Genomic DNA, 14128 nt, shown 5'->3' with positions numbered 1-14128 from the left:
CCCGAGGGCTATTCTCACCTCCTAACCCCCTGTGTGGTCATCATGAGTGGCTTCCGTTTTTGGAAACCAGAAATAAAACCCGCCGGCGTTACATCACACCGACGGGGGAGCTTCTGAAGACCCCGGACGCAATGGCGTTAAGCCATCTTTGAATATTTAAATCAGTTCAAATCCAAGGTAATCAGGTTCACCCACTCCCTGGGCATGAGCCCGATTATGTCGTCGACGGACGGACGGACGAGGGGGGGGGGGGTGCCAGGGAAGATCTCAAACTGAGAGTTTGCTGCCGAAAATACTGTTAAATAAATAAATAAATATTTTGTCACAAGTAGGCTTACATTAACAGTGCAATGACGTTACTGTGAAAAGCCCCTAGTCGCCACATTCCGGCGCCTATTCGGGTACACTGAGGGAGAATTCAGAATTCTCAGCTGGTACAGGAATTGAACCCGCGCTGCTGGCCTTGTTCTGCATCACAAACCAGCTGTCTATCCCACTGAGCTAAACCAGCCCTCTCGGGAGAGTTAGCGATCATAACGGGATTTGCGCCCATGGTGAACAGGCCCTGAAAATTTTGCCCTTTATATACTCTTGGGCAACTCCTTGTAAACTGATTGGCAAATCCTCGGTACACTGGTGGACAATTGTTTCTGGGAGCTTACAAACTTAATTGTGGGTCTAATGTGATCCAGAAAATAACAAGAAAAACTGAGGCACTTCTACTCAGGTAAGCTGGAGAACATGGTAACCGGAGGCCTAAAAATAAATTCATTTTGATTGCAGGGATTGGCGCATATCCTGTCCTACCTGACAGATGATCGCAGGAAGTTTACCAGAGTCTTGTGTTTGAACCTGCGAGAGGAAGCAGTACTAGAAGGAGATGGCAAAATCTACTCACTCAGGAAGGTTAACAACCTCCAACAGGAGATCATCATTCCTGCTGCAACAGTAGAGCAACTGGAGGTGTGTCCCCATTATTTCTAGTCGCGAAGTAAATGTTTTTTTTAAATAAAAATACCTCCAGAAGCACCCTGGCTACATAGAGACTCTGCTGCTTACAAACTGCTTTCAGATAGATTTGCTTACATTGAATGTTCTTAATTTTGTTCTGCGCGTTCATTAGTAAGAGTGGTTACCTTCACCATAAATGGAGACTTTGAATACTAGCGATACGCCCTGTAATTCTATTCTGCACCATTTTCAGTTACTTTATTTTTTTAAATATAATTTACAGTGCAGAAGGAGGCCATTCAGCCCATCAAGTCTGCACCGGCTCTTCGAAAGAGCACCCTCCCTAAGCCCACACTCCCACCCTAGCCCCATAACCCAGTAACCCCACCCAACACTAAGGGCAATTTTGGACACTAAGGGCAATTTAGCGAGGCCAATCCACCTAACCGGCACATCTTTGAACTGTGGGAGGAAACCGGAGCACCCGGAGAAAACCCACGCAGACACTGGGAGAACGTGCAGACTCCGCACAGACAGTGACCCAGCCGGGAATTGAACCTGGGACCCTGGAGCTGTGAAGCAATTGTGCTAACCACTATGCTACCGTGCTGCTACTGAAACCCAATACAGCCATGAAGACGCTACGTGTTCAGATCAGCACACATCCCACAACCTCTCCATGATGCCAAGGAAAATAAAGCTCGATTTTGATGATTCACACTCACCATTAATGAGGCTCCATGCTGGTAGCAGAATCATAGACCACAAGATAAAATAACTTTATACAAGACCAGAAATTGGGTGGGGGAATCGCCATGTGTGACTAATCAATCCCCTCCTGCCCCCACACCCATTGTGCCAATGCTGCCACGCGCAAACTTTGTGCTGCCTGCTAGTTTAAATGATTGCAGCATGCAGCCCATAGTAAGTGTGCTGCACATTTTCCTGAGAGGCTGGCATGAATTCCGGCCAACCGGCCTACTTTAAGCCAACCTGCATCTCTTAAAGGGAAGATACATTTTGGCTTGAACAGGTGTTGAGAGGCATTCTACAAATGAGTTTGACTTGGGAAAGACACGGAACGAAGGAGCATGGCAGGAAGCAAACTACAAGAGCATCTGAATTGCACAGATTGCCTTGGTTTCCGAAATGTAGAGGAGCAAAGACATCGTGTGAGCTTCTCTGGCCTGCCCGCAGCATGTTTCTCAGCGATGGTAGCCCGCTGTCGGCTGGTGGTGGGATCTTCTGGTCCCCTCGCTGTCAATGGGATTTGCCTTTGAGTCCATCCCATGCCACCAAGTAACCCGTGGCAGAAATACACCATCGACGGGACTGGAAGATCCTGCCAGCTTGAACAGCTGGAAGATTTCACCCATCATCTGTCCGTAGGGGGGGAGGCAAACATCCAGACAAACCCCAGGCAATGGGACCAGGTTACTGAGGTGGCCAATGCTGGGAATTCAGCCTGGTATGTAGAGCCACAAGAAATTCAATGACATAACACAAGTGATAAAGGTCAGTTAATGTATCTTCAAATGCCATATACCACCAACTGCACGACAGTCGTCACCCACTGATCAATACACCACAGTTCCATCGCTGACCAATGCACAGTCTCCATCAATCATGACTATATCTTCATTCACCCTCATTCAGCACTGCTGCAAGTTTCACACTCATACTTACAGATGGCAGTTATTCAACCGTGACAGTCACATCACACATCAGGGAGACAGTAGCGCAGTGGTAATGTCACTGGATTTGTAGTCCACATGGCTGCCAAATGCTCTGTTGACACAGGTTCAAATCCCACCCTGACAGTTGATAAATTAATAAAATCTGGTCCCATCATCGATAGTTGTAAAAGCCCATTTGCTTCACTAATGCCCTTCAGGAAGGAAATCTGCTATATTTATGTGGTCTGGCCTAAATGTCACTCCAGACACATAGCAATATGGGTGACCCATGATTGTCCTCTGAAATGGCCGAGCAAACCACTCAGTTCAAGGGCAATTAAGGGCAATTAAGGCAATGAATGCTGGTATTTCCAGTGACACCATAAAAACATTGAAGCAGACTCTCTGACATAATATCCCCCTCTCTTGAAGAGATGACACCACATAAGGGGAGGTAGCAGCATCTAGCTGGCAGGAGACATGTCTTTAAACCCCATGGATGAGTCAATGGGTCAATGGAGTGGTCGTCACTGAGGCTGTGGGTTGAAACCATTGAAGATGACAGTGTGCTTGTACCTAATTCTGCTTCTCAGGCACCATTTCTTATTCTTTTGAGAATAGCTTAGAGGTGTGATCCACACATGATGGGCAGGGAGGTGGAGGCAAGGCCTATAACTGGTGGGAAGGCATGTGGAGAGGCCGTCATCTTCCTGAATGCCCCTGATTCAGTCATGAGTGGGAAAGCTCAAGGATGGCTTTCCAACCCCAAAGTTAATTGAGTTCCTCGGGTGTCCAATTAATGGTCACTTAAGGGCCTCATCCAATCACTGCTGGTCATTTATTAGTGGTGGGGCAGGCAGTGCCTGGTGGCCTCCCTGTGGGTTCAGTAGTTCAGTGTTGGGACCCTGCTGATCTCATTGGACCTCCCCGTGGAAGGCCCCACTGGTATCCAGGGCTCTTGTTGGGGCCTGTCTGACTGGGCTCCAGGAAATGACTGTGGTTGCCAGTGGTCGGGAACATGGATGTGGCCATTAAGTTCCACTCAATGGGACACTGAGCACAAGTGGGCTGCAATCATGTCAGGGTACAAAGTATGTGCAGGTGTTAACTCACTGGATGGAAAAGTTGCACATGAGTTCTGCTACAGAGGACTTGAGTTAGGAGTTCAGTGACGTAGCATACAGAAGCTGATGTGTATACACAATGAAATGCTTGGTACATTAGCACATCTGCCAAAAGGCCTGTACCAGTGTCAATGAGCATGGAGGAGTCCTGCATTATCATGTCTCAGGGTTTTGCACAGAGCTTGGGGCCTACCCTTTTCAGAGTGGAAGAGGCCGACATCTCTCTGGGAACACTTGCAACCTGATCCAGGATGCGATGTCTGATAGGCGATGCCTCAGCTTCCATTGCAGGACAAGCAAAAGACCCCCGATGTCTGAATGCTATAATGTTCAGAATGAAACCATGCAAACTCAGACTGGTACCATGATAAGTCTGGGTTCAAGTGTTCAAATGGGCTTGCAGGATATCACAGGTCATCCAACATAACATGGCTAGGATTGCTGAGGTGCTACCACTGGAGAGTGGCAGTAGCATCATGGAACATGACCCCATTGTCCTCTATCAGGATGACAGCATTCCTCACATCTCTGCCAATCTTTTTCCGTTGCCTGTAGCCAGCTAGCCTAGTCTACTGCTGCCCCAAGCTGAGAAGCCAGGCCTTCCAGACTGACATTTAGTTAAGGTCATCCTGTAGGCCACCTGCAGTCTCCGCCACTGATAGTCAGCAGCCTTCCACCAGCCATGCTGCAACCACTGGAATAGCATTGTGTAGGAGCACTAGGACAAAGGCCTGTGGAAAGCAGGCACAAATGGGGATGCACAATGGCGATTCATTGATTTTAATGAACAGTGTGGAGATGTTTGATTTATAAATTTGGTTTGGACTTTGCATGATAGGGAAGCCTGCAATCCTCACAAAGCCGTGTATTCATTCTGCCCACTTCTTTCTGGCAAGCTAGAATATAATTTATTGAGCTCTCTTGTAACACAGAACATCCGTGATCTGTCTTAGTAACAGTAACCTGGGAGGTGTTACATATATCATGGGCTCAAGCCTGGAAGGAAACAGATGCTTAAAAGCTAATTGTCACAATCATCTTCATTGCCATTGGCTATGCTATCCTATCTCTACAATGCTTGGACCTTCATGGTGAAGCAGAGATGTTTGACGCACTGTTCTTCATGGAGGTTGAGTATGACTCCCTGATCACTCTAGACAGATATTAACTCCTGCTGAATACATTTCCTCCCCTTCCTTCTCCTCACACTTCAAGCAGCTTGTCCTGTTCTGTGTTGCCTCCACTCATTCTCCTGGTCATTCTTCAAGGGAGATGCAATTCCTGCAACCGTATCTTCAACATGTGCCCCACCACACCCTGTAGACCACACCAACATTAAATAACCTGGAAACTAGCAAATGCTTGTACAATTACAGCAGGAGCCAGGAGAGAGCAACTAGCATGAAGATAGTCGATGATATTTTTAAATAGTAAGGGGTACTTCCTGCTGTTGTACACATGTTCAATTTTGTATGGAGAAAGAGTGTTCGCTGGAGTTTTGAGGTCCAACGTGTCAGTGCTGACATCAAATCATGATTAGCATCATGATCTGTCGACTCTGCAATCTTCTGAGTGGATGCTTGCATTTTGCGGGCTAATGCCATTTCAAAAGCGTTAGTCGTTGCCGCCAGCATCAGAAATGTGTGCATGTGCAATGAACTTTTAAAATTCGTTCATGGAATGTGGCTAGACCAGCATTTATTCCTCATCCCTAATTGCCCTTGAGAAGAAGGTGGTGAGTTGCCTTCTTAAACTGTTGCAGACCATGTGGCAGAGGTAGACCCGCAGTGCTGTTAGGGTAGGTGTTCCAGAATTCTGGCCCCTTATTTCGGGCAGCACGGTAGCATTGTGGATAGCGCAATTGCTTCAAAGCTCTAGGGTCCCAGGTTCGATTCCGGCTTGGGTCACTGTCTGTGCGGAGTCTGTACATTCTCCCCGTGTGTGCGTGGGTTTCCTCTGGATGCTCCGGTTTCCTCCCACAGTCCAAAGATGTGCAGGTTAGGTGGATTGGCCATGCTAAAAATTGCCCTTAATGTCCAAAATTGCCCTTAGTGTTGGGTTGGGTTACTGGGTTATGGGGATGGGGTGGAGGTGTGGACCTTGGGTAGGGTGCTCTTTCCAAGAGCCGGTGCAGACTCGATGGGCTGAATGGCCTCCTTCTGCACTGTAAATTTTATAATTCTATGAGACAAAATAGCAGCTCTGGCACTCGGAATAAAAGTGCTACACATTCGATTTGCAACTGACTACATAAAATGATTTCTCTTTTTCTATATTGTCTTAAAACTGTGTCTGCTGGTTATTGATCCGCCTGCCAGTGGAAACCGTTTTTGACTTATTCACTCACGAGTTGAATGCCTGTATTAAATCTCCACTTGCTCTAAGTAGAACAAACCCAGTTTCTTTCACCTCTCTGCACAAGTTTCAGAAAATTACATCTCTCCTCCGCTGATAGGACAATGTGACTCACCATCCACTTTCTGTTTAACTGCCTCTTTTCAGAGATTGGACAAAGCATTGAGTCTATTACCATACATTCTCTCCCATATTTTGACATCGTTCACTCGGTCTGCCCCTTACATTTTTCCTTTAAATGGTTCCCTTCATCTGCCATAGTTCTGTCCACCTGCAAACTTTTCCTGTTTCCTGTGACACAATCATGCTGCCAGTTTCGATACCAGGCGACACCACATTTTGCAATGGGGGATCCTTCGATTGAATGGACTTGAAGTGTAAGACACATAACAGATTGGCTTGAAATGCACTGGGCTGGGGAGAACAAATTCATCTTTTCTACATTACCACAAACATTCTTTCATAGGAACAGGAGTAGGCCATTCAGCCCGTCGAGCCTGTTCCGCCTTTGAATACGATCATGGCTGATTGGACATTTCAATGCCTTTTACACTCTCCATCCCCATTACCCTTTGTATTACTGAATTTTCTCCTTATTGAGACTTCTCCTCATCTCGGTCCTAAGTGGCATCCCTGATATTTTGAAATTGTGCCCTTATGTTTCTAGACTCCCCACCTAAGGGAAACATCTGAGTTGCATCTACCCTGTCTATTTCTTTAAGTATGGTTTAGGTTTCAACGAGATCACCTCTCATCCTTACAAGCTCTAGAGAATACAGGCCCAGTTTTCCCAATCTCTCTTCATAGGAAAGTCCGGCCAACTCCCGAACAAGTCTGGTGAATCTTCGTTGCACACCCTCCATGGAAATAATATCCTTTCTGAGGTAAGGGGACCAAAACTGCACACAATACTCCAGGTGTGGTCTAACTAATCTTCAACACAATTGAAGCAAGGGTGCACGACTATACTCCAATCCTCTTGTGAAAAAAGCTAACATTCCATTTGCCTTCCTAATAGCTTGCTGCGCCTGCATGCTAACCTTTAGTGACTTCAGTGGGTGACATGGTGGCACAGTGGTTAGTACTGCTGCCTCACGGTGCCGGGAACATGGGATGAATTGCATCCTTAGGTCACTGTCTGTGAGGAGTGTACACTTTTTCCACGTGTCTGCATGGGTTCGCTCTGGGTACTACAGTTTCCTCCCACAGTCCAAAGATGTGCAGGTTAGGTGGATTGGCCATGCTAAATTGCCCTTTAGTGTCCAGGAATTTGCAAGTTAGGTGGGGTTATGGGGTTACGTGGGTAGGGCGGGGGAGTGGGCCTAGTTAGGGTGCTCTTTTAGAGGGTCAGTGCAAACTCGATTGCAATATTTGGGAAATATTCTGCATTTTGTTCCTTCTACCAACATGGATTACCTCAAATTTTTCCACATTATATTCCATTTGCCATGTTCTTGTCCACTCACTCAGGCTGAACAAATCCTCGTGTAGCCGCTTTACATCTCCCTCACAACACACATTATCTTTGTATCATTCGTGAACTTGGAAATATTCCATTTGGTCCCCACATCAGAAGCAGAACTTTTCATACTGTAGATAGATGTATGTTTATTTTGAGGTTCAGATTTGCAGTTTGCTGTTTGGGCAAAGCCAACATTGCAGGTCGATTGACGGTTATAGGAACTGCTAAAATGTCATTTCCATTGAAACCAAACGGTCACTGAATCGTAATGAAGGTTAGGCCCAGGTGTCACGCTGAAAATCTACCCCTTTACTTTATGACTTGGATATTAAAGTGGTAATCTGTTGCTTGTAGTGGTCGCAAGGAGCTCCGACTAAGGAGTTGTCCTCTGTCTCAGAATAGTTGAGGCTTCAGGTTCAAATGGTTTCTCATTTGTATGGTGCAGGAAGTTGAGAATGCTTCCAAAATGGATGTGTTGAGCTGTAAGGACGCCATAGAGACCTGGCATGAGGAAACAAAGCAGATGAAGCAGTTCACCTCTTGCAACACTCTGCAGGAGGTTTATCGACAGAATGCCATGCGGTATCCTCGGCTGCAGTACCAGCGTATACCAATTACAGACTGCGCAGCTCCTCGAGAAGAGGTACATTTGTGTGGTATATTCACATTTGTCGATTTTCATTCTGTTTTCGGTTGTTGACCTTTGTTGTCCCAAACAGGATAAAGAGAGAGGACTTTATAGAGTGTGCTTCACAACTTCAACATGTCTCAAAGTTCTGCACAACCACTTCAGTATTATGAACTGCACCCAATGTTCTATTAGGAAGCATGGCAGCCAATTTGAACACAGAAGAATCCCACAAACTGTTGTGGGATAACTCACCAGACAATTTTAGTGCTGTTGGTTTAGGGATACATTCTGGCCAAGACATTTGGGAGAACTCCCTACTCTCTGAAAGTTGTGATGGGATCTTTTACATCCACCTGAGAAGGTAGATGGAGCCATGGTTTAACATCTAATTGGAAAAAAGATATCTTTGGCAATGCTGCACTGGAGTGGCAGCCTAGATTATGCACTGGAGTCTCTGGAGAAGGGTTTGGACCAGGGTGTGCTGGTGCACGAGTCGCAAAAGGTTGGTGTGCAGGTGCAACAGGTGATTAAGAAGGCTAATCGAGTTTTGTCTTTCGTTGCTAGAGGGATGGAGTTCAAGACTAGGGAGGTTATGCTGCAATTGTATAGGTGTTGGTGAGGCCGCACCTGGAGTATTGTGTTAACCCAGAGTTGAGGGGATTAGATTATGATGAGAGGTTGAGTAGGCTGGGACTGTACTCATTGGAGTTTAGAAGGATGCGGGGGGATCTTATTGAAACATAAAATTATGAAGGGAATAGATAGGATAGATGCGGGCAGGTTGTTTCCACTGGTCGGGGAAAGCAGAACTAGGGGGCATTAAATGGCGGAGCAGGCTCGAGGGGCCAGATGGCCTACTCCTGTTCCTAGTTCTTATGTTCTTATGTAACCTTCAACATTCTGAATCAGTGGCAATGTAACTACCACTGATCAAAGGTTGGAAGCTCCTGACCTTTTTTTCACTTACTCCTTCAACGAATAGGGTGACAACTGCATCATCTCACTTTTCAGATCCTTTATGCCATTCTTTTGCACAACCTCCTTCTGATATGCAAAATTTCCATATGGGGTGAAACATTCACTCTAAACAGTAACCTTGAGATTTGAGCAGGATACACTACTCCCGACATTGCGTGGAAACAGGCCCAATGAAAGGCAGGAGTTTAGCATGAATAAATAATTAGGTCTACATCAGCCATTCAAGCAAAAATCTCACTGTACTCTGATCTCGTCAACTTTGAGCAGAGACTAGAAAAGAATTGCCGCTGAGCTCTCAGACCAAGCCACTAGATTTGAACAGGAGAAGAGTTGGCTGTGAGAAAGAATTAGTTTCTACCCAGGCAATTTTCCTCTGGCTTATGGACATTTAAGGCCTGTTTCTAACCCTGTCCACCCAGTGAAACTGCATGGGCAGGTAGGCAGTTCAGCCGATGGGCAACAACTTACCCCTCTTATTTAGTCACGGTTCTATTTTAACTCATCCTAAGGCTGCTGGGTCATGTTTTGTAAATGTAGATTGGAGCCAATGGCCATTTTAAATCCAGGGCTTGTAAGAGGAAGTGCTCCTCTGGGCCCCACAAGGAAATCTTAGGCTTCCCCCACAAGGTCTCAAGTTCGTCCTGCTCGCATACTTGAGTAAGTGCCCCCCAGTGGCAGCCTCGTGCCATTCACGTCGAGGGGCCAGCCAACGGCACCCACTGAGTTTGGGCATGAGTCTGGGGCCCAAGCAGATGTGTCCTTCAGAGTTACCTTTACTCCTTCCACAGTCAGTGGAGGGTTCCATGTGTGCCTCAGCGTTTGAATCTGCATGAAGCCTGTTAGGAGTTAAAATCCAGGCTTTCTATTCCAGACTAGGCCTGAAATGGGACAAACTCTAATTTATTTGATTGTCAATTTGATCGTTTTTTTTGTGTGCGCAGGATTTTGATGCCTTCCTTAAGGTCGTGAAGTCAAATTTAACCATAGATCAAAACTCAGCCATTGTCCTAAACTGTCACAATGGCAAAGGAAGAACCACAGTTGGCATGGTCATCTGCCTGCTTCTAACCTGGCACATCAATGTGAGTTCTAACATTTCTGCAGTGCACTTTTAGCTTTGTCTGTTTAACATATATATAATTTATTTGAGATTCTTGTTTGGAAGAAGAAAGGACCATCAATGTAACACAATAGCTATATCTCTTATTGTCACTTGGATATTTAATATACTTGAGCTAATCCTGTTTTTATTTATAATTTTCACAAAAAAGTCGTGCATCTAAACAAAAGAAACAGAATGTAACCAAACAATGCAACTTACTGTGAGCTGTTCTGTCGTGGAGAGGCAGGAAATCAGGGACATAATTGCTGATCAAATTGTCTTGCAAAATTTTTTTTTCAATAATATTTTAGTGGACCCAATTCTTTTTTTTTCCAATTAAGGGGCAATTTAGCATGGCCAATTCATCTAGGTTGAACATCCTTTTGGGCTGTGGGGGTGAGACCCACGCAGACACGGGGAGAATGTGCAAACTTCACACGGATAGTGACCCAGGGCCAGAATTGAACCCGGGTCCTCGGCGCCGTGAGGCAGCAGTGCTAACCACTGCACTATGTCTTGCAAAATTGAGTCTTTCATGTTCAACTATTTTGTATTCAATATCTTTCCTATACAGGTCTTGGCTGGTGCAATGGCAGTGTTGCTGCCTCTGAATCAGATGTTCTGGGTTCAAGTAAATTCTATGATAAAGTACCATTCGATGGCCAAGGAAGGTGCTTTCATATTGTAGCCAAATAGATTGAGTATCAAATTTTAAATCCTGCTAACATACGCTAATCGTGAGAGTCGGAGAGATTCCTGGTTAGCAATGTTTTGGAAAGAAATTGGAGCCTCTACCATTGCTAGCCATAGCTCTTGATGACAACGTACTTGCATAACATATACGTTGCCACAGCAACTTGGACTCCTTGGGAGACTGGATGGCTATTGTAGATCAGACTGGTGTCCACAGCATAGGCTTTAATCCTTGTTCAGGGTGGACGCAGGACCTGCCTCCTTGCCTTACCCATGGTGAAGATTGTAATGCTATGAGTTGGACCTGCTTTTGACAGAGAACTCATGTTATGGTGTGGCTGTCACTAAGTGTGTGTTGACACCATTGATAGCTTGGATTGAACTGTGTTCTTCTGTGACAATGCACCAGCAGAAAATGATGCCTACATTTATTCACATTTGTGAGCAAATATTAAAATAAATAAAATATATTTTGGGGCAGTGGATTTGAAATGTGGTTTGTCAGCTGTGGCTCTGTGGCAGCACTCAAGTCTCTCAGGCTGTTGATTCAAGTCCCACTCAAGAGATCTGAGCATGATAGGATGCAGAGCTGGGCTGAGAAGTGGCAGATGGAGTTTAACCCTGAAAAGTGTGAGGTTGTCCATTTTGGAAGGACAAATATGAATGCGGAATACAGGGTTAACGGTAGAGTTCTTGGCAATGTGGAGGAGCAGAGAGATCTTGGGGTCTATGTTCATACATCTTTGAAAGTTGCCACTCAAGTGGATAGAGCTGTGAAGAAGGCCTATGGTGTGCTCGCGTTCATTAACAGAGGGATTGAATTTAAGAGCCGTGAGGTGATGATGCAGCTGTACAAAACTTTGGTAAGGCCACATTTGGAGTACTGTGTACAGTTCTGGTCGCCTCATTTTAGGAAGGATGTGGAAGCTCTGGAAAAGGTGCAAAGAAGATTTACCAGGATGTTGCCTAGAATGGAGAGTAGGTCTTACGAGGAAAGGTTGAGGGTGCTAGGCCTTTTCTCATTAGAGCGGAGAAGGATGAGGGGCGACTTGATAGAGGTTTATAAGATGATCAGGGGAATAGATAGAGTAGACAGTCAGAGACTTTTTCCCCGGGTGGAACACACCATTACAAGGGGACATAAATTTAAGGTGAAAGGTGGAAGATATAGGAGGGATATCAGAGGTAGGTTCTTTACCCAGAGAGTAGTGGGGGCATGGAATGCACTGCCTGTGGAAGTAGTTGAGTCGGAAACATTAGGGACCTTCAAGCAGCTATTGGATAGGTACATGGATTACGGTAAAATTATATAGTGTATATTTATTTGTTCTTAAGGGCAGCACGGTAGCATTGTGGATAGCACAATTGCTTCACAGCTCCATGGTCCCAGGTTCGATTCCGGCTTGGGTCATTGGCTGTGCGGAGTCTGCACGTCCTCCCCGTGTCTGCGTGGGTTTCCTCCGGGTGCTCCGGTTTCCTCCCACAGTCCAAAGATGTGCGGGTTAGGTGAATTGGCCAATGATAAATTGCCCTTAATGTCCAAATTGCCTTTGGTGTTGGGTGGAGGTGTTGAGTTTGGGTAGGGTGCTCTTTCCAAGAGCCGGTGCAGACTCAAAGGGCCGAATGGCCTCCTTCTGCACTGTAAATTCAATGATAATCTATGATTAATCTAGGACAAAGGTTCGGCACAACATCGTGAGCCGATGGGCCTGTTCTGTGCTGTATTTTCTATGTTCTATGTTCTATGTGTTTCAGGGTGAAACTTTAGTGGAGCACTGGAAGAGTTGTTCAGAAGGGAGTTCCAGGATTTGACCTTGTGTCAGTGAAGGAATAGTGATATATTTTCAAGTCAGGATGGTTTGGAAGGGAACATGAGGTGATGGTGTTCCCATGGATCTGCTGCCCTTGTCCTTATAGGTAGTAAAGGTTACAGGTTGGAAGGTGCTGTCGAAGGAGCCTTGGTGAGTTGCTGCAGTACATATTGTAGATGGTACTCACTGCTGCTATTGTGCCATTGGTGCTGGAGGAGTTGAATGTTTAAGATAACGCATAGTGTGTAAATCAAGCAGGCTGTTTTGGCTTGGATGGTGTTGGGTTTCTTGTCTATTGTTGGAGCTGCACTAGTCCAGGCAAGTGGACAGCATTTCATCACATTCCCAACTTGTGCCTTGTAAATGGTGGACTGGACTCAGGAGATGAGTTACTCGCCACAGAATTCCCAGCCTCTGACCAACCCCTGAATACTGTGAATTTGGAGATGCCTTGAACGGCACCATTAGAGACAGACTAGTGTGTGGGTTAAGAAGTAAAGCTGTGCAAAAAGGCTGTTGACAGAACCTAAAGAAATCTTTAGAGATCGCCATTGCTATGAAATTAGCAACTGTGGAAGCCCAACAATTAGGGTCAAACACGAGAATCCATAAAATGCCGTCTGAGACCCGAACACAGACACAGATTTGAAATTGCCACCGATGTGCAAACACTGGGCATGCAAGCAGCAGACTGCTGGTGCAAAGGTGAAAAATATAGAAATGATGGTAAGAAAGGGCACATCGAAAGTGCGTGTTGAAACAACAAGTTCCAAACAGGAACTATAAAAAGCAAGAACCAAGCATATCAAATGGAAAACCGAATAGAGGGACATGGATCCACATGATACAAAAAGGGTGCGAAAAAGGACCGGACTCACAGACAGATGAGGAACTATTGTTGAACATACTGGCCATTGCGGGTGCAACAAACCATTACTGGGTCACTCCTTTACTTGATGAGCAACCGGTGAAAATGGAGGTGGACGCTGGAGCAGCAGTTTCATTGGTACCAGAAACTGTTTACCAAGAGAAACTACGACATATCAAAGATAATACCAAAATCCTACACCGAGGAAGTAGTTCCATTGAGGGGCCATATTGCTGTAAATGTGCAGCTAAACAGGCAGACTTCACACTTGTCCCTGCACACCACTAAAGTTAACTATCCAGCCCTAATGGGAGAATCTAGCTGGAGAGAATCAAGCTACACTGGGCCGAGGTGAATCTCATGTCGGAGTTTACCGAAGATTTTAAAGAAGCATGCCATTGTCTTTAATGGAGAGCTGGGAAGCATGAAGGAGGCCTTAGTCAAGCTAAAGATTAAAGACGAAAGTCAAGCAAGGTG

General features: G+C 45.6%; 1 protein-coding gene across 1 annotated transcript in view; it reads left to right on the top strand.

Moving 5' to 3' along the window:
- LOC140430140 (paladin-like) overlaps positions 1-14128 on the top strand; it is a 157878-nt gene that overhangs the window by 52709 nt on the left and 91041 nt on the right. Inside the window, exons 10-12 of the mRNA XM_072517649.1 lie at positions 784-963; positions 8014-8211; positions 10119-10259. Of these exons, the coding sequence (XP_072373750.1) occupies positions 784-963; positions 8014-8211; positions 10119-10259 (519 nt within the window). The remainder of the gene's footprint in view (positions 1-783; positions 964-8013; positions 8212-10118; positions 10260-14128) is intronic.

Source organism: Scyliorhinus torazame, chromosome 9 (genome assembly GCF_047496885.1).
Source record: "Scyliorhinus torazame isolate Kashiwa2021f chromosome 9, sScyTor2.1, whole genome shotgun sequence".
Lineage (NCBI taxonomy): Eukaryota > Metazoa > Chordata > Chondrichthyes > Carcharhiniformes > Scyliorhinidae > Scyliorhinus > Scyliorhinus torazame.
This window is presented reverse-complemented; position numbering and strand designations above follow the sequence as displayed.